Below are 25158 nucleotides of genomic sequence, written 5' to 3'. Positions count from 1 at the left end.
GGCCAACAATTTCCATTCAAGTCCTTGTAGAAATAAGCTTATTATACAAAGTGATTCACTTGCTGACAACCACCAAATACCCGTGGTGGCCACATGACCGTTGGATCGGCCTGATTTTCCGGGTGTCCAACTTTAATGATTGGGCGACCCTTCTTGACAGGTTGGATAACATGGATGCACCCAACCCTTGTAGAGTAAGCTTATTCTACAATGACTTGCAGAGGCAGTGGCCTCCATTAGTCCAAAACCACAAATATAGAGAAAACTATCACTAAAGCCCAGTGTTTGAATTATCTTCGATATTATTGAAATATCTCTAATATTATTTTTATCTCCAGCTTAGCAATACTGATAACACTAGTAGTAATACCGATTACGCTGGTAATATCAGAAATTTCAAGTATTAGTAATGTATCGTTAAGTATTACCAACGTATCAATATCGCTAATGTAATCACTAATATTTTTAACTATGTAAATTCAAGGTGTCAATATCGCTAATATAATCAGTAATATTTTTAACTACGTAAATTCAAAGTGCCAATATCACTAATGTAATCACTAATATTTTTAACTATGTAAATGCAAGGTGTCGCTTGTATTGCAAATGCATCAATATCGCCAATGTTTCATCAATATTTTTGACTATGTAAATTCTAGGTAATGCTTATATCATAAGTGTATCGATGATATTTTAATAATATCGCCAACATACTAATATCATCAAAATTTTGTTTATTAGAAAAAAAAATTATTTTAAACTTTTTTCATAAATACATGGTTGTATATGATGTTCAATTTTGTCATTGAAAATATTAATAATATCTTGATATTATCGATATCACATGTGCAACATTGAAGCCACAATTTTTCGTTTCATTTTCAATTATTGATGATTTTTTGGTGAAATATCACGTGTTGTTGATATTTTGTAAAATCAATGGTTGTTTGGATGAAAAGTTAGATGATTAAATAGGCCGGATGGGATGGTTGGTTTGATTTCTTAAAACAAAACATGCTTTTAAGACCCATTAAATGGAAACTTGTTATGTATGCCTTTTTCTTTTTTTCTTTTTCTTTTTCTTTTTTCTTTTTTTTTTACAATTTTTTATTTCTAGACATGCTAATATGTACATTTTAACATCTCCTAAATTTTCACTAAAAATTCCACCGTTTTTTTCATGTTTCCCCACATTTCCAATTATCGACGATATCAATATTGTTTCCGTATCCCTGTCCAGCAAAACTTGTAGCGATACCGATACTTCGGATAGTGCTAATGCCTCACACATTTGGGGGCAGAGTAAATGAAGTAAATATATAATGCTCACTGGGCGAACGGTTTGCTTGGGTAAACAAACTACAGGCGTGGCTCACCAAACGTGTCACATGGTGGGCCATACCTTGGATGAGAGAACTCGAAAAAACCTCAAGATAATCCCGACCATCTAATATGGGGCCCCCTTTTATCTTTAAGGGTATTAAGGCTGCCCTTTTCCTCTTTAAATGCTACCCACTGGCTCTGAGCATACATTTGCAAGCCGCGAATGAGATGGCTATCGGATCATCTGATAGGAGAGATGTTGGGGCGTGCCCCATTTCATGATAAGGTCCCAGCAGATGCATGTGCGTTGCAGGATTGGAGGATGGGGCAAATCCCACCGTTGCTTTCGATTGAGCTCATCATATTACACCTCAACATAAGCAACCTTGTCTTCTAATCATGCCATTAGGAAAAGAAAATGAACAAAATGAAATAAAATCAGCCTGTTTTACCCCTGAAGATTTTGGAATGATCGTAACCACCTCCACCTTTTTATAAAAAGACCTTGGAAATTGAAATACTACAATGTCCGCTGTTTGGTTGGGAGCAGGAAGGCAACTAACCAAGGCCCACCCCTGAATTTTCCTTGCGTGGAGCGTCGGCCTTAATGCGTGGTGGCCTGAGTACACGATCTATGAGCCCATACTCAAGAGCCTCCTGCGCGTTGAAGCGCTTCATTCGACTCAGATCCTTGTTGATCTGCACCACCCACAAATAAAATCAATAGAAAAGATTAACCTCTGTCGCTCAACAGGTTTATTTTAGCTGTGTGCATTTCCACATTCAAACAGATCTTTCATTTTTGAAACTAGAACAGCTTGAAGAGTACCATGGAAATTGGAGACACGCATGCATTCCTATGCAAAGTGCATTTTATCCAAATTTGTAAAATAAAAGGCAACAAAGAAAAATAACATCGAATGTGCATCTGGACAAACTAGAGAACTGAATTGCTAGTATTTTGCTCTTGAAGGTGAAAATAACCAAATTGGTATGTCCTCCAATCACATTCACATTGAGGGGCAGAGCTCCAGTATGTCATGAATGGAACGAAATCGCAATACAATGGCCACATCTTTATCATGATACTAGGAAACACCATTAAGTTTTTACATTTCCTCTTTGATTAAACAAAGCATTCTAGACTCTTTAACTCCCTTGTGCTTCCGATCACCACCCAAGAGAGATAGTAATGATCTTTTCTATAACTGATGAATTTGTTAAAAGACTAACATTGTAAAGAGTCATGATCAACCAGCGACTCTAGTGAAAATTGGCTACAAGCAAGCAGACGCTAGCATATTAAATTTTGAGAAGTAAAAGTAGATCCCAGCTAAGGCCTTTTTAGTTTTGCTTCCCATCCTTTTCAGTACTAATATTATAGCTACAAGTTGGTTAAAGACAATTTGGCCACAAACCTAATGTGCGAAGTTGTCAATGTCTAAAACAGATTGGAGGTAAATAGAATTTTTCCTATGAGCAAAATGTTCTGAGAAAATAGAAATCATTTAAAGAAAATTTCTCTTGGAAAAAAAAAAAAAAAACCTTAACAGATACAGGTATTTGGTCATATCCTGGAGAAGGTAATTTGATCTAAATGAAGGCTATTTGTCCTACTTCCAATGGGATAAAGAGGAATTGTAGGATCCTTGACCCGAAGCTTTGCACAATGTGCTCCTGTTTTTTCAGTTCTGACAAGTGGGGCAATGGTTGAGATTCAGTATTAGGGGTGAAGCTCTTTGGAGGAAAAGTATCACTAGTAAACATGGCAAAAGGGCGTTGAACTCCGGGGTGTGTCTTTAGAGGGAGAGCATCGGTTGTATGGAAAGCTATTTCCAAGTTTGGGGATGGGCCAAGAAGGGTGGAAAAAAAAAATCCCAAAGGAATGAGGTACAAGATTGGTTTGGGTTATAGAATTTGATTTTGGGGAGATCTTTGGGTTGGAGATGTTAAAGCTTGCAACACACTTTCCAAGACTACTCCCTCCCAAAGAAAGGTTCCTTGTCAAATATTACTATGGGGGAGGAGATCTGCGTGGAGCTTGATTTTCACCACCTGAGGGATTTTGAGCTTGAGGGATTGGAACCCTTCTCAGGGTGCTTGAAGAGGTCCAGTTTCCTATGAAAGAAGATTAGTGCATTTGTGCCCATGCACCTTCTGGGAAGTTTTCGGCTAAAGAGCTTTGCAAGGCTCCTCATCATGGAAAACCCTTGACCCTTCCAAGCCCCCTTGCACCGAGACTTGGGCTCTTGCACTCCTCAAGTTGAAGCTTTCTGCTGAACAGCGGCTGTGAACAAGATTCTTCACTTCTGACCAACTAGAGTGGAGGAAATTTTCCCTTCCGAATTTGTTCTTTGTGAGTTGTAATGTAAAGAGGTCAAGTCAGTTTGTTGCATTTTTAGTCACCATGAAGCAACCAGGGATATCTGTTTTGTTTTTTTACCCCACGTGTATTGGATGCTTCTATCCTCAGTGGCAGTGTTCATGTTTGGGTTCCATTCAAGCATGGGGGAAGTGTGCTATGGAGATTGCTTCCTCTTTCATCATGTCGGGCATGTGAAAGGGAAGGAATTGTAGAATTTTGTAGGATCATTCTGGGCCTTCTTAGTCTTTGGGACAGCATGTTAAGTTCTTGCAAATAAATCTAGTTTAACAAAAGAGAATCCAAAGACGTGAAAACTTGCCAACTTCCAAAGTGGTTGGAATGCAATCAAGAGGTCAACTCCTTGGATCCAAGGTACTCCAAAACAGTTACATAAATAGGATGGTGGTAACCATTATGTGTTATGGGGAAACGGCCGTAATGGCCCTATAACGGTCTATTACAGGGCCGAAATTGGTTTTTTCAAGAAAATAATAATAATAATAATAATATGGCAGTTACGGCCACCATTACTGTTATGAAATACCTTGCTTGGATCCCTTCTACTGAAGTTGAATACAGATTGATGAAACCCTAGAATCGTCTCCATGACCATCAAGGTGAGAAAAAGTTGGCGTTTTGAGGTCCTATAATCTATGAAGCTGACTCTAGGAATGTTAAGAGCTTGGATTTCTAGAAAATGCTGGGCTCCTTGGAAGTGGCCTTTTCTTGTAAATGATATGTTAAACAGTTTTGCATCCTTAATGGTTGAGTTCAGTCATTTGCAGAAAGATGCCGATCCCATTGCACATTCTCTTGCAAAGGTCTACGCCTTACGAATCAGACACTTTATAGGTTTCCATTATCCATTGCATTAATGGATATGGTTGTAAGTTCTGCTTCTTTAAATAAAGTTTCTGTTGCCAGTTAAAGGAAAAAAGTGGGGCCATGGTCTAGTAATCCAGAACCTTGCCCCATTGCATGCCAATGTCTCTAGGGTTTAGACTCATCATCATCTTAAACCTTATACCAACTAATTGGGGCCAGCTGCCAATGTGTATAGACCGTCTCAAAAATCTCCTTGATAGGACGATACTATCCTTTTGATTCGTGACCTACAAATAGACTATTGGGAATGATCATATGAAGTCGAATACATGGTAAGTTATCATGTAGTCGAGTGCTGTGGACCCCCACTGGAAGTTCGAGCGAAATCCAGGCTGACCATCTCAGATGCCTGGTTATTGCAGTCCAGGGGCCCAAAAATCAGGCTGGCCTGGTACTCGGACCAGCCACGCCAAGGGAAACAGTTGTTTTTGGGGGGGGGGATGCCCTCCAGTGATTGTGTATATGAAATCCAGGCCACTCGACCGGTTCATCTGGAATGGATGAAGACTCGCGCCAAAAAGAAGAAGAAGAAGGCCAATTTGGAACTCAGGTGAACCCCGGTGCAATCAAGGGTAGGCATCCCCTCCCAACTGTTTCCCTTTCGTTCTCTCGCCAACCTGATTCACAGATTGGCCTGATTTTGTGGCCCTGAGCCTAAATCAGAGGGATGCACGTGATTGTCAGATTCAATGCCATGCACACATCACAGTGGAGCCCACCTGATTCACAGATTAGCCTATTTTTTGCCCCAGCCCCACACAGCTTGACTGCATGATAAGCTAACATGCAGTCGACACTATTTGGATCCTCCCTCCTTCCCTCTGTGAATGTGCATGTGTGTGTGTAAGAAATACATCAACTGTCCACATTCAACTGGAAAACAGTCCTGAGCGCCTAAGATCTTCCAATCACGTAGATACTTGGCACATGGTCCATTGGCAATGGGAAGCAACAGCAGACCAATAAACCATACACTCCATTGGTCAGAACTGAAAAGCTGAGGATATTGTGCAAAGCCTCAGGTCAAGTATCCTGTAATTCATTTGGGATGAGTCGAGTCATCCAATAACAATAAATATGACAAGTTGACTAGAAAATAAAGGTTTTTTCATTGCTTTTATGACAATAACACAGATTGGCTTCTTCTTCTTCTTCTTCTTCTTTTTTAAGATGAAGATTTTATTAAGAAGCACAAAGGCCAAAAAACAAAAAGGCTGAGGGGGAAAAAAAAAAATTTAACTAGCCAAACCAACACCCAGCAAACTCAACATTCCCACTCCCTAACCATGGAGAGCACCTCCAAAACCACCTGGCCTGACATATAGCTACAATTACAGAAGCATAGGCTACTCCTTTTCCCCCAAATAGGCCAAAGCAGCACCAACCTCCAATTAGACTTGTCTATGGAGTGAGGACTGCCCTCGTGCCACAAAAGGAAGAGACCCTCCATGGAATTGGGCATCACCCAAAGAATCTTGAAGAATGAGAGAATGCCCGATCACACCTCCCACGCAAACAGGCAAAGGATAAAAAGGTGCACCGCCAATTCCAAGTCCCCTTTACACAAGAGACAGCAATTCAGCAACACCAAACCTCTCTTCAAAAGATTGTCTATGATTAGCACCCTGCTATGGCCAGCTAGCCACCCGAACGCAACCACCTTAGGCAGGGTGCCGTAACACCAAGCTGTCAACATGATCTCTAGACTGAGAAGGCCTAGGTAGAGACTGCAATCTCAGGAGGGAGCGCACCAAGAAACACCCAGATCGGTCGCAATGCCAGAACAAGGAGTCCTTGGATCCCGCCACTGGGCGATAACCTTCTAAATGGGTAAGAAGGTGGATAATTCCAGCACTTCATCATCCCGAAGATGTCACTGGCAGAGGGCAGCCTAACTCCATCTAAAAAGAACCACAACGCAGAATTATCCTTAACAGGGCAAAGACTGGCAGTATTGGGGAAATCTGAGTGAAGGGAAGAATCCTCACACCAAACATCATCCTAGAAACAAATTCTTTCCCCATCTCCAACAGAAAACCCGATCCCCTCAAAGACTCAAGGCGCCAACTTAGCAATAGACTTCCAACAGTAGGAAACACGATAGAGAGAGGACTGCCTAGTCTACCAGCCCTTCCTACAAAAGCCATAGTTGTCCAAGATAACAAATCTCCAAAGGCTCTCTTCTTCGTAACCAAAACTCCAAACTCATTTCCCTAAGAGGGTTGAAGTAACCTCTACAAGACTGCTAATGCCCACTCCACCTTCCCTAGCCGGCTTAAAGACCTCTCCCCACTCTAACAAGTGGAATTTGCCCTTAGATGCCCCAACCTGCCATAGGAAATCTCTGTGCAATTTCTCAATACATAGGATTACCAATTTAAGACAGTGAAATAGGGACATAATACACGGGGAGATTGGAGAGGGCTAACTTGATTAAGGTTAACCTACCTCCAAGCAAGAGAAGTTTACTTTTCCAAGGTGAGAGCTTTCTTTCCATTCTTTCCAAAACTACATTCCAGAGATGCTTAGCGGGCTTCCTGATACAAAGGGGCAGGCCTAAATAAGAGGAAGGAAACGATCTGGAGGTACACCCGAACACCTCAGCCATGCTGGCCACTTCCTCCGGCAACATATGGACCCCAAGAATGACACGCTTGAGGAGGTTAACTTTCTAACTAGATACAACCTCAAAACATCTGATGATTTTTCTCGAATTATCAACCTTAGACTCATCCCTACTTCGCAGAAGATGAGCATGTCATCCACAAACTAAGGATGAGAAACAGGCTGATTGGCGCTGCCAACTTTGAACCCCCAAACAGGCCCACCAACTGACCCTTAGAGAGCAGTTTGTTGAGAGCTTCTGAGACAACCAGGAAAAGGAAAGGGGAAAGGGGATCTCCTTGCCGAAGAACCCTAGAAGCTTTGAAGAACCCGATTGTAGAACCATTAATGAGAATAGAAAATTGTGCAGAACTAACACATGACCTCATCCACGTTCTCCAATTCTCCCCACACCCTACCTGTCGCAACATATAGTCCAGAAACTGCCAATCAACATGATCATAAGCCTTTTCAAGGTCTAACTTGCAGACTAACCTTTTTTTTGCCAGCCCAAAATTGAGAATCGATGCATTCATGAGCTATTAAAGCACCATTGATAATCTGCCTATTAGTGATAAATGCACTCTTAGAAGAAGATGACCTGAGGGAGAAACTTTCTAAAGCATATGAAGTATAATAAACTATACATGCCACCATGCATCTTTCATCTCCGATGAGATTAAGGGCTCCAGAACCATTACAGATTTGCTGAAGAGATTTTGCTCGAGAACTAGAAACACAATTTGATGTGATGGAAGATGAATTGGTGAAGCTTAACCGAATTGTAATGTATGAATATTCAATTCCCTGGATCCTCTCAGCAACCTGTTGGAGCTAAGAAGGCAAATGAGATGCACCCTTCTAACACACTAGCAGGCTAACAGCTAACAACCACAACACAACACACAAGAAAAACCTGGATAGCAGAATTCATGGAACCAAGCAATGAAATGGCCAGCATTCAGCACCATACCATTTCAGCAGCTTAGAACTCTATCTTAAATACTATCATTAGTTAATATTCACTAAAGAAGAATGATAAACAACCGAAAGAAAAATATAACACTGCAACAACTTATCAAGCTTGGCTAAAAAGAAAACCAATATCTTTCAACGAGGATGATGGGATAATACCTTATCAACAGACTGACCAGTCTTTGTTGCCAATTCTTCAAACAGGTAGTCTTTAATTCTCAGGAGTTCTTTTGCTTCGTTTTGAATATCATCAGCCTGTCAATACCAGTTTCAAGAAGCGAGTTCAGATCATCTTGCATGAGAATATGACAATGCTTGAACAAGACCCATTGTCATGCTACTATTCCATGATAAGGAGAGCTGAAGAGGAACCTGGCCACGAGCTGCCCCAGCAGGAGACTGCAGCGCAATTCTTGAAAGAGGCATGGCAACGCGGCTACCCTTAAATAAGGCACAAAAAACGGTGTAAAAGAACTAAGGAGCAATTCTAAAAGGATAATAACACAAATCAAGGTATTATGCTGAACAAGGGTATTATAAAGTTCCAAACAAACATACAAACCTTCTCTCCAGCAGCAAGAAGAAACCCAGCTAGATTATATGCAAAACCCACACATTGCGTAGCAACTGGACTTTTCAAGCTTTGCATCGTATCGTAGATGGCCATGCTTGGAGTAAGCTGTAAAGCATGCAGTTTTATACTTAAAAATAGCTGAGTACATGAGATTCCATCTGGGTAAAAAATGGCCTCGTATATTCAGCAATGCAGGAAAGAAAGACGAATACATAATATAAAATGGACTCACATCTCCACCTGGACCATTGATGTAAAGATATAGCTTTTTGGAAGAGTCCATGCTATCAAGGTAAAGCATGGTCGCCAGTACCTGGTTGCTAAACTCCTCATCTATATGTTGGCCGATAAAAATAACACGTTCTCGGTACTGCAAATCAGGAGCCCCACAGTTGGATTTCTTGCAGGTATTTGAACAATAAAATAGCTAATGGAACTTGACTCATGCAATGGAAATTGATCCAAAATTACTATGACTTTAACTTACAAGAGCATTCCACAGATCAACCCATTGCCAAGTCCCTTCACCGGGAGTTCTGTAAGGTACTCTAGGCGTACCTATGGGCATCATTCCAAACCGTGCACGTGTTGCTTTCTTGCTTAAAAGCCTGCAGTTGCAGACTATCATGCATGTAATATGATACACGTACCAATCCTTGAACAAGGAAGTGTAGTTTTCTACAAAGTATCATATATGTGCCAATAATTCAACAGTAAAATGTAGTGGAAGTTACTCATTTGGCAACAAGTTAATCCAGACTGATTGAAACAAAGCCGAAAAAAATGGTTAAGCCATGCAAAGCTGAAAGTAGCAATACAGAAATTTAACTATGAGGAATCTTCGTGTTTGAAGGATTATTAAAAATGTCCTATGTGCCTGAAGATGTGCCTAACTTTAACTGTAAATTTTTATTTAAGCAAACACCCAGCAAAGATCTCTGGAGATGATCTCTAGAGTTTTATGGATTCATGTTCATACGATGAGTGTAGCTGAAATGAGGATGTCGGATGAGGGACAAGACTAGAAAGGATAGAAATAGAAATGAATGCATTTGAGAGAACTTAGGAGTAGCACTGACAGATAAATAGATGAAGGAGGTAGACTTTAGATGGTTTGGCCATGTGCAATGGAGACCAAGAACTGCACTGGTTGGGAGTGAGTTAGCCAAGTTGAACGCCCTAAAAGGGAAAGGGAGAGACCCAAAAGGCTTTGGTTAAATGAGGAAATGGTCCTTGATAGAGTAGAATGGTGGAACAGGATTCGTGTAGCCAACCCAATAAGTTGGTATAAGGCTTAGATGATGATGACGATAAAACACAAACCAAGGAAGAGTAATTGGTATTATCTGCATCCAAAAGTCAGATAATTTTTTCCTTCACAAAAATTAATATGCACACTTTTGCCTGGTTTTGAGAATTTTTATTTGTGGAGCCCCATATCCTGAAGAATACTATATTTTTCAAAAAAGAAGAAGAATATTACTGAATAAATGGCAAATAAGCTAGAGGGACGCTTAGATTTACCCCTATTGATGGTAAGTTTAGAATGGGAGGACAAAAGTTTAACACTGGTTGGGGCCGAAAAACACAGGCAGATCCTTGCTTCCACTGTCAACAAGCCCACCCATTATTATTACATTGCCTTTGCGGTGAAGGTTTTTCAGATGGAAACAATTAGCACATCCAGCCATCCACATTTTGAGGGACAAACTAAACAGCTCCAACTCCACAAATTTGATGGGTTGAACCTCGGTCCATCACTTCCACTCTGGCATACATCCAAACAGGCCCTTAACCTTTCCAAGAGAATACCGAGAAAATTAAGCAGTCATGTAGCCACCAAGGAATATATGGATTTAGTGACAGAAAAAAGGGAGGATGGCCTTGAGAGGAGGGTGAATAGGTAACACACTGGGATTTTTCTTAGCTACAATAACTTCTGATGGAAAAGGGGATTTACAGACAAAACACACTCGCATGTCAGGCATACCAAGATAGCAAGTTACAAGAATTTGGTCACACAATATATTGTTCATTAAAATCCTAAACACTTTGACCATATGGTTAGTGTTTGTTCTTATTATTGTTCATATCATCAAGGCAAAAATGACTCAAATCATGCCCAAGTGCAATTTCTTGGGTCTTGACCACTTCCTTCATAGGTCTGATAATTCTTTCACACACAGAAATCACGACTAGACAAACTCAAACCCATATCTTAACACTCATGAAACTGCCTCTCTCAACTTCACATACTGCAAGATTAAACAAAGAACCATTTCCTCAGAACATACTAGAAGTTCACCATAACGACACCATGTTCAAGTGCAATAGAGTTGAACATCATTGTTGAAAGAATCTAGAGCAGCCATGGTCTGGTATACTGTGAGACGAAGGTTGTAAAAATCATACGATTTATGATTTGAATCATATTGTATATGTATGAAATGCAAATCATAGCCCCAAACCACAAACCCACAGGAAATGTATAGTTATCGAATTGCGATTATTGTTGACTGCGTGAATGGTGCACAAAATTGCTTTTTAAAAAATTTACCATTTTGCTTTTAAAACTTGTAAAAGCCCCCCTCCCTCCTTCTGTGTGTGTGACTTACAGCTTACATCCAAACAGGCAGCATGTTAGTGACTTTCATATGAAAGTCTCTTACAACTTAAAAACTAGGCATCCAAATGTCCCCTTAAGTTCCTAATATCCATGAGGAGGAATTGGCCAGTTATCCCACCCTTTTCCATCTAACATGAAAGTCACATAACACAGTCTAGACCCCATGCCTTCAATGTAAGTGCGATGGAAGGAAATCCCAAATTGTTTTTACTCCATTCCATTAGACTAATAATCCCAATTCAATTCAATAATGCATCCAAACACACCCTAAACAATAAGGAATGGAAAACGGTACGCAAAGAATCATCACGACCGTTGGTTCTTTGAAAAGAAAAGGAAAAAAGAACAATGGCGCGGCAAGCAATTACCTGGATTTGAGGCTCTGCTGAACTCTGTCGTGAAATTCAACAGTCAAGTTAGGTTTCCCAAACCCAAAAGAACCTGCACAGCATAAATAAATGAACAATGCTGCAGAATCGTTGAAATCGCAGGTGGAAGATACTCCAGAGCAGGGGAATTAAATCCTACCCGTTGATTGAGGTTTCAATCCGACAAAGACCTTGCTCATACAGCTGCAACAACAGCAAAAACAAGATGGACTGAGATTCAGACGATCGAGATTTCTTGAGATTGTGTGAATATATGAAGAAAGGTACCTCAAAGAAGGGTGAGAGTCCCCGTTTAGAGAGTGCAGATGGGAAGAAGCGGTCGCTTGAAGGGATAGGGTCATTTTTGGAAATTTGGTCGAAAAGAGAGGGTGAATTTCCTGCCAGACGATAAACTAATAGCAAGTGGAAATGGGAGAGTCTGGGAAGGAAGATACAGTTCCTGCATTCCCTGCTGAAGGTCTTGATTTTTTAGTAGATAAACCCACGATTCGACCACGTTCCGGATACCCATCGGGTCTGTGGACCTTGATTTCGAGCGGGCCGGGTTGGGTCCTGGTCAAGTAATGGCATTTTACATGGCCAGTCCCACCAAAATGGATGGATTAGATCGTACGGAAGCGTGCCACTTTGATACGTGGTGTAAACGGGCCCTGTTAGATCCATTGGGCTCGGGGCTTCTTTGGTTTAATTATTTCTTACTAGGGTTTGCTTCCTTGAGGGGGCGTTTGGGGCATGGGTTTATGTGGGATGTGGTGGAAGTGGGTTTCAGGATCCAACAGATCATTGCAAGGTGTGTCTGGGAATCACACACGGTATGGGTTGTGAAGCCCTTCTTGGAATCAAAGAGTTTCTACCACCATATTTTGGATTTCGTATAGCTAGTGGTCGATGTTATGTGGACCCTAGCATGATATATGTGTTTTATCCATGCCATCCATCTATTTTGAAATATAATTTTTGGGCTTCACCCCAAAAATGACGTAGATATAAATCTAAGGTCGACCACACCATGGGAAAACAGTAGTGATTGAATTACACCATTAAAAACCTCGTAGGGCTAACTGTGCGGTCCACTTGAGATTTGTATCAAACTTATTTTTGGGCTTATACCATAAAATGACATGGAAGAACGGGTGGATGGCACGGATGAAACACATACATCATGGTGGGGCCCACAGAGCACCGACCGATATTAGCAAGATGAGATGCAAATCCGTTTCCCAAACATTGAGCGGGATGGCCTCAATCCATGGGTTTAAGAGACAATCCCTTACACAATGTAATCATTACATTTTGGTAATTCTATCCCACTTAAACTCATCTAAAACTATGCTCCAAACACCCCCTTGGGACAAAATGTTACCTTGAAAATTATGTTCTCTCTACTAGAGTTTGCTTCTTCAAGGGAGAAAATGTTTCCTTGAAAACTATATTGAGGCAAATATCTGGCAACGCGGAATCTGACGATGCAAATGCAACCATATGGCATGCGTGAGATCTTTGCATAGTGCAAAGGAAGGCTCGTTTACGACCAGGTTTTAGAGAATCATACGAATAACCCGTGGATAAGAACGAGGAATTATTAAGATTACCTCTTGATAAGTAAATATTCGACGAAGGCAAAACACAAATGACTAAAGACAACACTTTATAGTTGATAGTATAGAACATCGCTACCTAGCAGTGGATATTCTCACAATGTCATTGGAAAATATATAAATAACAAAGGAGATCGCATTAGAGAATGAATCAAATCATTAATAAAAAACTTCAATTAAATAAATCAATTCCTGCGTCCCTTGGGACACTTATCCTCTCCAACACTCTTCAACGTGGACCCCTTAGTATTTAAGAATAGTCTCACCCATCCTCACTCTACACATAATCGACTTAGTTGTAGCTCGTAATTGTAATTCCCTTCCATGTGTGCCTATGTCCGAAATCCGAAAGAAAACCTCAGTCTTATGAATCGTTCGCCTACACTCATACATTTAGTCGATAATAGTATATGATGTCGATAATAGTATATGATATTGGTATCACCTATTCCTTACTCATCAGCGCAGTGCTCAATTAAGCACCCCGCTATTCTTAGTTTGGACAGCAATCCTTAAATAGTGGTGAGTTTTATTTTTGACTTCAAGCTTGGTTGTTAATTTATGTTTGAGCAATACTTGTTGCACTTTCAAAAGTCATTGATTTTTAATACAAAAAAGAGCCCATTGAAGGAAAAGCCTCATCTTCCACAAATCGCTTGATAACGCACTTGACGGTTGGTATAATAGGTGGTTGGTATACCGCAATTTAATTCCACCGCTCTATCTTAACATTGGGAGTCAATGGAGTTCAGTTTAAATTGGACCACAATTAATTTTGACACACTCGCAAACTATACGCTTGCACTACATGGCCAAATTCTAGCCCAACATCCGTGTTAGCGAATTCCATGTGTTTCTGTATTGATAAAAGTTGTAAGACCCATCGTGATGTATATATTATATCCATGTCATTCATTTGTTCTGTCGGCCAATGTTGTCAAAATCTTATGATATACAATTTGTGTCGAATCTTAAACAAAACTATTTGAATCCCACATTTAAGTTCATTTTTATATGAATTTATGATTTTATGGTTTAAATCTTACAATTTATTATTTAAATCTCCCGGTTTACGATTTAAATTATCCTTGTTTTTTAAAAAGCTTCATTTAGCTTTCATTTTATGTTTTTGAATTAGTGAGAGCTTTAATAATCATTTAAGGAAAAAAAAAAAAAAAACCTTTAAAAAAATATTCATTTATAACAACTAATTTTTTGTATTTAATATTAAACCGTAGATTTGTTTTTATGATTTCTTATTATTTGCACGATTCAATCAAACACGAGGCCACCCGTGTAAACAGGGGCTTATATTCAGTTTACGCATGTGATTATAATGCAAGAGTTGTACTTGACTATGTTTAATTGAACACCAGTGCCTCCGCGCTGAGATGAACCGATCAAGACCATATTCTAGAATCCAACCACCCTCATCAACCACTAGTTATAACAACGATAGGTGATTTGTGGATGGATATGGGTTAGTCATTTTTTACGGATTCTTTTTACCGCGTGTCTTAACAGCTTATTCTTTCACTGGTAATTATAGGCAATATATTTCTCATAGGAGTAAATATGGACAAATAAAATAGAAAGATGTTAAGTCAATGTTAATTTTGTTGATTCATAGGTGATGCTCATTGCAATCAGCAGTGTCAAATAATCTAGAGAATACAACAGAATGAAAGATAAATATCTTACCCACCCGTATGAGGAAGCAATACAAGTAAATGGTCAGAAGGATGTGACCTGGGTATTTGAGCTTCTAAGCAAAAACTCAGTTAATCAGAATCTGACAACGAATGGTTACATGCATTTACTCTACTCCTGTCGTGTTTGCAATGATGACACTAAAGAGTAACCACATAAGTCATGACTAGGCAAAGCTTGTGTTAAGAAATATAAAGATAAAGTCTATGTAGATAGATTGTGTTTGGCGTGCACCTGGAGCTCTTCATTGCGTTCTCCTTTTATAGCTTATGGAGGCAGTAAAATTCTCGTTTGGTTTCCTTATCGTTTTAGGTTCCTTCGTAGCCATGGCTTTTCATGTGATCTCTCACAAGAGATCTCCATAAATATGAAACCAGTTTTCAAATCTTTTACCAGTGTGGCTACTATGATTTTTGTATATCAAAAATTATTTTCAAGAAATGTGGCTCAATCAGAGCCATCTTCGGAGATCCCTTATTGTGACCATAAATATTTGTGGAACTGGTCCCACCATATCCATATCGGGCCCCAATCCATTGGTTTCAATCTCCCCAAATATTAATTCAATCTTCATATAATCAAAATTTTCATAATTGTCATGAGAGTTCCAAACATCTCTGAGAAGATTTCCCATTTTAAAAGGATTGTAAGAGACGGTCTTATCAAGCATATTAGGATTTGTGATAGGATCCTTAGTTCGGTAGATTTTTTTTATAGATACGTTAGGTACGGTTCATTGGTCACGTGTTTATACGAATTATGGCTACATATCATTCGATGTTTCATTCCTCTAAAAGCATGCCTACGGTTCTGCGCCAACATGTTTATGACATAAGGTGTATTGCTGAAGGAAAATAAGTAAAAGATATCTTCGCACACGAGTATGATTTTGTTATTATTAAGCTCGTAATGATGACATATAGAGACATCTTATTGGTCCAAGTAGTTTTTTTTAAAAAAAAAAACACTTGATTTCTAACTGGTCAAAAATATCAAATTGATGTACGACTTATTTGGAATAGTTTTATGGATGGTTACAGGCATATTGACTTATGTACTATGGAATGATGGTTAAAAATTAAAAAATATAATTTTTTTTTGTCGATCTATAAAATCAAATATTATTTTTCCAATGTATACACATGAGAAAGGTAATAAGAATATAAATTATTAAGGGATTTCTGTATGTTTGTAAGGAAAGTTTCTTGAATGATATTTTTAAAAGGAAAGATAATAATCTTTATTACTATCATGACATGGTATAAACTCGGAGTGGCTTGATGGCAACAAGATAATTATTATGTTTTTTAACTTTTCCTAATTTATTTAGATTTTTCATATTTTAAGAAAATCATTTAAAAAAATCTTACGATTTATGATATGATTCGACCTCTATTACAATTTGCAATATGATAATGATTTTGACAACATTGCCGCCAACTTATTTTAAGGCAGGAGTAGATCCATTGCTCAAGTGGACTCCACCAAAGGAAATAATGACCTTAACAGATATCAATCCTTGAAAGATAAAACCTTTCTAAGGCTTACAATGATATTTATTTCTCATCAAACTTGTTTACAAGGTTGTAAAACACAAATATTAGTTTGATCCAAAGCTCTTATAGTCCCTAAGAAGTTATCAATGCTAGGCATTTAATTCCCATTGTTTACTGTGGTGTGGTTCACTTAAGCTTTGGATCTGCCTTTTTCTTCGCTCATTCCCTAAAATTAGCTCATAGAACTAATGAATGGCATAGTTATAACATATAAATCACAATGGGCCTCACAATTTTTGTGTACTCATTTATTTTATTTTTTGTCTCTTTTAGAGTTGAAAACCGCCTAAATACGATAGCTCTCAATATCAGCTTTAGAGTTGTTGTCGTAATTACATATGTAAGTAACAATGACTTAATTACGATGTATTTATATTGTATTTTGAAAAACGAAGTATGCCCTTAATATAGTATGGTTCATTTGCTAGATAATTAAAATATACTAAACAGATAAGTGCTTATGTGCTCGAAGAGCATGATGATAGTCGTCAATCAACTAATGGATTTCGATCGTTACTATGTTTCGGTCAGTTGGGTGTTTCCGCTGTCAGGAACGGCTGGTGGATTCCAACCAACACACTGATCGATTAATAGATTTTAAATGTTGTGATAGTTCGGCTGTCAAGATCCAACCATTATAATAAATGATTACTTTGGCCATTGTGAGTTAAGCCACATTTCTTCTTAAATAATTGACTGTTGTGAATGGTTTCAGATATATTTTTAGAAAATGTTTCTTTACAAAAATGCAAGATCTTTCATTCTCTATAAAATTCCTTAAGGCGTGTTCAACCTGCGGAATTCAACAGGATTAAGAGGGATAGTATTGTAATATCCCTCCTAACCTATTATAGTGCCTATTTGGGCGGGTGGATATCAATCCATCTCAAAACGTTTGGGAATTTCGGTGTAAATGGAGGAATTGCAAAATCCCTCCTTGGATTCAATGCCCGGACTGCTGCCAGCATCGAGCTCATCCCACAATCTTCCTCGACCCATCGTACAGATCGACGCGATGAGAGGTTTTAGGTAGAGGTGGCTGGGCGAGATGGCGGGAGTGGAAATGTTGGCGCCAAAATAAGGTTTATTTATAGAGATGTTTGTGATTTATGGTCATCCTCAGACGTGCTTCGGTGGAGAAGAGGTGAGTAACGACAACACCAAACCCTAATATAGCAGAGGTAAGTCTCATTCTTCTCTTCCGAAACCAACATTGTCTGATTTATGGTTTTCTCGGCACTGATATCTTCCTCTGATTCTTGGTGCGATGCTTTCTAATTTTTGACACTTATGGAATTTTTCTTAGAAATTGGGGGTTTGCTGCCTAGATGATGTGATTGGTAGTTCACTTGATTTTCAGGACTATATGGATTTTTTCTTTAAAAAATGGGGGTTTATTGTCTAGACGATGTGCATGGTAGTTCACATGATTTTCGGAACTTTGGATTTTTTTCTCAAAATTTGGGGGTTTGCTGCCTAGACGATGTGCATGGTAGTTCACTTGATTTTCGAGACTGTATGATTTTTTCTTTAAAATTGGGGGTTTGCTGCGTAGATGATGTGCATGGTAGTTCACTGGATTTTCAGGATTGACATGTTCTTGTAAATCTTGGTGGGATGCTTTCTATGACTATATTTTATCCGTGTATGGAAATCATGAGCTTGCAAATGGGATATGGATGGATTACATGCATGTGGTCACTGAAGCCAATATGTGTTATTTGCGTGAAAATCATGAGCTTCTCTCCGTTTTTAATCTACATGTGTTACTTTCCATGGATTCCTATAAATCTCTGAAACTGATGTATATATATTCTATAAACTGGTCTAGAACATCATGTGAATTTCTGTGTCAGTTCCTTTAGTTTAAGTAACTGTTTCATTTCGATGCCCCATGTAACTGGTTCATTTTCATCTTCATGTGTTTCGTGCTTCTTAGATGATGAGCTTGTTGACATGGAATGGGATTACCCTCATGTTTGTGAGATAAACAGAGGGTGACACAATTCATGTTCATGCTTTAACTTTGACATTTCAATGTATATTCCCCCAGGATTTTCATTTTCGAGGATTTTGATCTGATTCATCTTCTAATTCAAGCATTTTTTGTTAACTTATGTTCTCATGTTATTGCCTCATGTTCTGCTCCATGTTAACTATAATCCGTGTTTTCCGAAAGCTAGGATTTTGGTTGGGTTTCAGTACATACTTTAAAACTGTTTGATTTCCTTAATGTTCTATGTAGCACCGTCATTTCCCTGTATATTGTAATTTCTGTAAACTTAGATCCTAATCTACTTACTTTATTTCGTGTTCTTTGTTAACTGTGAGCAATCTATTCTGTAAACTGGTACAGAACAATTTTGAATTTCTGTGTCATTTTGTTTATTCTAATGAACTGGGCAGTTTGCTTGACTGTCAATTAGCTGGGGATTGTACTCTTTTTAGGTGGCTTATGGGTTGTGGAGTGTAGCTCAGGGCCTGTTTGGATTCAGGGATTCATTGAAGCTATCAAGTATTTCCATTTAATCATGGATTTGCCAAGAAAGAAAAATCCTCCAAAAGTTATTTACTGAATCATCAAAATGATTGAGACTCCCAAAAGCAATAAAAGCTCCTCTTGAATAAATCCTCACCAAATCCCATAGATTTGTAGCTTGGTTACTAAACAACGGGCCTTAGGATTTGCCAAATCCCTTTCCCAAGCAAATCAATAAATTTTTCAAAGGCATGGATTTACAAATCTATATTCCCGTTTTCCTGATCCCAAACAGGCTCTTAGCTTGACCGAGGCCAATAATTGGGCCGGTTAGTTTTTTTATCCTCACTCCCCTAATACCATATGCCATCTTCTTTTCATTGACTTCTCCAAAGAAACTTGGTGCATATACCAAGACCAGCAAGCAAGCTCTCCAGGATTCCAGATTCTAGGTTCATTAGTGGATTTTGCAGTTTATTTGAGCAATTTGATTTTCTTAGAAATGCAAGAAACAAGATGCGGTCTACAAGTCCAATGTTGAAGCCATCTTAAAAGCAGCAGGTATATGCGTCATGTCCAAAGCTGATGAATGAAGAGTCGTACTTCATCTATTTTAACAAGCAGACTGGTGACAGTCAAGTAGACTGCCCTATGTCATTTCGTTTATTCTAGGTAACTGTTTCATTTCCTATATTTTCATTTTCAAGGATTTTGATCTGTTTCATCTTCCGATTCAAGCATTTTCTATTAACTTATGTTCTCATGTTACTGCTTCATGTTCTGCTCCATGTTAATTATAAATAGTGTATTTTAAAAACTAAGATTTTTACAGTTTCAGTACAAACTTTGAAACTGTTTGATTTCCTTCATATTCTATTTAGTACTATCGTTTCCCTGTATATTGTAATTTCTGTAAAATTGGATCCTAATCTATTTGCTTTATTTCATGTTTTTTGTTAACTGTGAGTAGTCTATTATGTAAATTGGTCCAGAACAATTTTGTTATTTATGTGTTGTTTCGTTTATTCTAGGTAACTTTTTCATTCCCTTACCCCATGTAATTGGTTCTTTTTTATCTCCATGTGTTTCATACTGATCTCCTTCATGTTCATGCTTCAACTGTGACATTTCAATGTATATCCCTCTAGGATTTTCAATTTCAATGATTTATATCTAAATTATCTTATGTTTTAAGCATTTTCTGTAGAGTATTGAAAGGCATCTTCTATTTTAAATGATTTTCTGGTTCTGAAAAAAACACAACTTTGAGAATAAATTATAGTTTTTCTAGTTCAATGTAACTGTGTCATTAAGATATGTTTATGTAATGAAATCGCTATCTTCAATATCCAAATTTTGTGATTCCATTCAAAATAAACTGACATAATTCATCAAGTTCAGGCTACGTGTAAGACCCGTATCCTATACTGTATCGTTCCGTAGGCTTCTACGGTCCTATCGGTCGAAATCCGGCGACCCGCAATATGTTATCGGCATTTGTGCACGATCTTGAATCGTGTCCAGTATATCTAAGTCGGCTCGACTCAAAACTTGCACCGTCATGATCGCATTGTCGTCGTGGTTCCAACGCTGCGTCTCGTGTGTCAATGCGACGCTTAGATCATAAGTTGTAGCCCACACATTGTAATGACTGTAGACTACACGTTGCGGGACCCACCAATTGCAATGGCACAATTTTCTAAGCCATCATTAAGTGATGTGTTAGGTAATCATTTCCTCTCCTTTTCTCAAAAGTCAACACCCTCCCTTACCAAGCAATTAATGATGGTCTTACATCATTAATTCAAGCCATAACTTCTATCTCTCTCTCTCTTATCTCTCTCCCTCCCTCTTTCTTCCTCATTCTCCTTCACAAGAATCATGGAAGTCCAACCCATCCCAAAAATCCAACCATCTTCCACCTTAGATCCTCACCAATCCAACCTTTATATCATCATCTCCACCGTTGAGGAAGCTTCGTAAGGGCGTTAGGGCATAAGGGTAGAAGTTGAAGGGGAAGATCTTGATGTGGGTGCTTCTCTCTCTCTCTCTCTCTCTCTCTCTCTCTCTCTCTCTCCTTCCTTTATTTTGTGGCCCATTCAATGAGTGTTGGTGGTGTCCAAACCGTCCATTAAATGGACCCCACAACTGTCTAAACATGGGGACCAAACCACTTTGCTACCCCTCTTGGAGAGTCTGGATGATGGGAAAACATGCATATCGAGTTGATCCAATCAAGTGGGCCACGTCCATGTGGGACCCACCTTGATGAAACGTATTCACCGTCAGTGAAGTATGCACAGATAGTGGGGTGTATAAAGCACGTCTGGACGTGCTCTATGAAAAGTATAAAAATTAAAAAATCATCCTTGTAGGATTTCAAGTTCAGAATCTGGCGTATGGACGTTAGGTGCTGAGAATGGGGTACTATGGAGGCTGTCGGCACCGGGTTCGGCGATTGAAAATTTTGTGAGCCCGGTTTCTGAGTATGGGGCATGACAGAAGTTGGTATCAAAGCATAACTTGGGAATACCTGAAGATAACATCACATATCTACTAATAGTTACCATTCACTCTATGATTGTTGAGAACTTAGAATGGCTAGATCCTCGAGATTCGAATAACTTAGAGATTTTCTGATATAGCTCCCAGCTGTTTAGATTATGAGGCTGCATAGTATTCCTGTTTTAATCATTTCTGATCCGGGATCCGAAGATTAGTATGGTTCACCATTCTGTTAAGGAGGCATCTTGCGAGCACAAGGCTGAGAATAGAGAGCGTTATCTTTATCCTTTTGTAGATTGATTATGCCTTGTATATGTTTATATCGATGCTTCCTCTCCCCTTGCCTCGTCCTATGTGATAGTAAATTTCGAGGATAATTTTTATTAGGTGGTGAGAGTTGTAAGACCCGTATCTTATATTATATCGTTCCATAAGCTTCCGCGGTCCTGTCGGTCTAAATCCGGGAACCTGCGATCTGTTATCAGTATTTGCGCGCGATCTTGACACTTGTCCAGTATATCTGAGTTGGCTCAACTCGAAACTTGTACCGTCATGACTGCATTGTCGCCGCGGTTCCAACGTCGCGTCTCGTGCGTCAATGCGACGCTTAGATCATAAGTTGTGGCCCGCACATTGTAATGACTGTAGACTGCACGTTGCGTGACCCACCAATTGCAATAGCACAATTTTCTAAGCCACCATGGGGTGATGTGTTATGTAATCATTTCCTTTCCTTTTTTCAAAAGTCAACACTCTCCCTTACCAAGCAATTAATGATGGCCTTACATCATTAATTCAAGCCATAACTTCTATCTCTCTCTCTTATCTCTCTCCCTCCCTCTTTCTTCCTCATTCTCCTTCACAAGAACCATGAACGTCTAACCCATTCCAAAATTCCAACCATCTTCCACCTTAGATCCTCACCAATCCAACCTTTATATAATTATCTCCACCGTTGAGGAAGCTTCGTAAGGGCGTTGGAGCATAAGGGTAGAAGTTGAAGGGGAAGATCTTGATGTGGGTGCTTCTCTCTCTCTCTCTCTCTCCTTCCTTTATTTTTTGGCCCATTCAATGAGTGTAGGTGGTGTCCAAACCGTCCATTAAATGGACCCCACGGCTGTCCAAACATGGGGACCAAACCGCTTTGCTACCCTTCTTGGAGAGTCTGGATGATGGGAAAACACGCATATCGAGTTGATCCTATCAAGTGGGCCACATCCATGTGGGACCCACCTTAATGAAACGTATTCATCATCCGTCCAGCATCCCTGGACGCTGGACGTGGACCAGCGAAGTATGCACAGACAGTGGGGTGTATAAAGCACGTCTGGACGTGCTCTGTGAAAAACAAAATAAAAATAAAAATCCTCCCTGTAGGATTCTAGGATCGGAATCTGGCATATGGACGCTAGGTGCCGAGAATGGGGTACTACGGAGGCTGTCGGCACTAGATTGGGCAATCAAAAATTTTGTGAGCCTGATTTCTGAGTTTGGGGCGTGACACTACGAGGTTTTATTGTGTGGTTCTTAGGAATTTATTTCGCATTGGCCACGTTCAGCGAAATTTCGGATATGTATTCTGGCATCTACATCTCTACTAATGACTGAATTGTTTTTACTTCCACTCTCTATTATCACTTTTCCAAACACATCGTAATTTCATATCAGTTTTAGAAAAATGTTTGGATATATGTTGTAAATATAGCAGTTTCATTTGTCAAAATGCTTTGAGGCTCTGATATATATTTAATTGTTGGAATTAAAATCTTGTATAAAAAAATGACGTAGCTATATGTAATCACCTCTAAGTCATGTTTATCCCTCAAGATAGCTCACCTTTAAATCAATTTGATCAGATAATCCCCATGGTAAGATTACCAGTTTGGGAAATAGAGTAAGCGAGAGATTTAAGATTGATATTAAAAACACACTCCTACATACACGTGTAGGTGAACAATTAGTGATGGATACTAAAGAGGACGAAGATATGGAAAGGTCTGTTGTCGTTCAAGTGATGACAGCTCGTGTATCAGCTGTTGGGAAATACTGTCGCGTATACATGTTCAAACAACCGGCATGACACCGGGATGATGAGCAGGCGATGTTCATCAACTCTATCATTCGGGCCACTGACAGAGATTGTGTAACTTAAGTCAGGATGACTTGAGATGCTTTTTAAAAAAAAATTTATGTTCTAAACTACGTGAGAAGACACATTTGCGCGATACTCGTAGTGTGAGTCTTGAAGAACAATTAGTTATTTTCCTACACATTGTAAGCCATAACGTTCACAATTGGGTAATATGACACAGATTTATTCGATCAGGTGAAACCGTTAGCCGCCACTTTCATCGTGTATTAGATGCATTTGTATCAATGTATCCCGAGTTCGTTAAACAACCCTGATAAATTTTTCTTTAAAATTGGGGGTTTGCTACCTAGATGATGTGCATGATAGTTCACTGGATTTTCAAGATTGACATGTTCTTGTAAATCTTGGTGGGATGCTTTCTATGACTATATTTTATCCGTGTATGGAAATCATGAGCTTGCAAATGGGATATGGATGGGTTACATGCATGTGGTTACTGAAGCCAATATCTGTTACTTGCGTGAAAATCATGAGCTTCCCTCTGTTTTTAATCTACATGTGTTACTTCCCAGGGATTCCTATAAATCTCTGAAACAGATGTATATATATTCTATAATCTAGTCTAGAACATCATATGAATTTCTGTGTCAGTTCATTTAGTTTAAGTAATTGTTTCATTTCAATGCCCCATATAACTGGTTCATTTTCATCTTCATGTGTTTTGTGCTTCTTAGATGATGAGCTTGTTGACATGGAATGGGATTACCCTCATGTTTGTCAGATAAACAGAGGATGACACAGTTCATGTTCATGCTTTAACTCTGACATTTCAATGTATATTCCCCAGGATTTTCATTTTCAAGGATTTTGATGTGATTCATCTTTTAATTCAAGCATTTTCTATTAACTTATGTTCTCATGTTACTGCCTCATGTTCTGCTCCATGTTAACTATAATCTGTGTTTTCTGAAAACTAGGATTTTGGTTGGGTTTCAGTACAGACTTTAAAACTGTTTGATTTCCTTAATGTTCTCTGTAGCACCGTCATTTCCCTATATATTGTAATTTCTATAAACTTGGATCATAATCTACTTGCTTTATTTCATGTTTTTTGTTAACTGTGAGCAGTCTATTCTGTAAACTGGTACAGAACAATTTTGCTTAACTGTCAATCATTCGGGGATTGTACTCTTTTTAGGTGGCTTATGGGTTGTGGAGTGTAGCTCAGGGCCTGTTTGGATTCGGGGATTCATTGAAGCTATCGAGTATTTTCATTTAATCATGGATTTGCCAGGAAAGAAAAATCCTCTAAAAGTTATTTGCTAAATCATTAAAATGATTGAGAATCCCAAAAGCAATAAAAGCTCTCCTCTTGAATAAATCCTCCCCAAATCCCATAGATTTGTAGCTTGGTTACTGAACAACAGGCCTTAGGATTTGCCAAATCCCTTTTCCAAGCAAATCAATAAAATTTTCA

The 25158-nt window shown here is 38.9% G+C and overlaps 1 protein-coding gene across 1 annotated transcript; it reads right to left on the bottom strand.

Annotated features, from left to right (window-relative positions):
- Window positions 1-1792: 1792 nt before the first annotated feature.
- Window positions 1793-12196, bottom strand: LOC131233031 (ATP-dependent Clp protease proteolytic subunit-related protein 2, chloroplastic). The gene is made up of 9 exons (XM_058229595.1): window positions 12009-12196; window positions 11881-11924; window positions 11721-11793; window positions 9214-9334; window positions 8959-9096; window positions 8715-8831; window positions 8525-8593; window positions 8312-8407; window positions 1793-2022 (listed from the first exon to the last, which is right to left on the bottom strand). Exons 1-9 carry the CDS (start codon window positions 12080-12082, stop codon window positions 1882-1884), a joined length of 873 nt encoding a protein of 290 aa, XP_058085578.1. The 5' UTR covers window positions 12083-12196; the 3' UTR covers window positions 1793-1881.
- Window positions 12197-25158: the final 12962 nt, after the last annotated feature.

The sequence above is a fragment of the Magnolia sinica genome, chromosome 18, assembly GCF_029962835.1.
Source record: "Magnolia sinica isolate HGM2019 chromosome 18, MsV1, whole genome shotgun sequence".
NCBI classification, from domain to species: Eukaryota; Viridiplantae; Streptophyta; class Magnoliopsida; order Magnoliales; family Magnoliaceae; genus Magnolia; species Magnolia sinica.
Note: the sequence above shows the minus strand (reverse complement) of the source record. Positions and strands in the feature narration are given on the sequence as shown.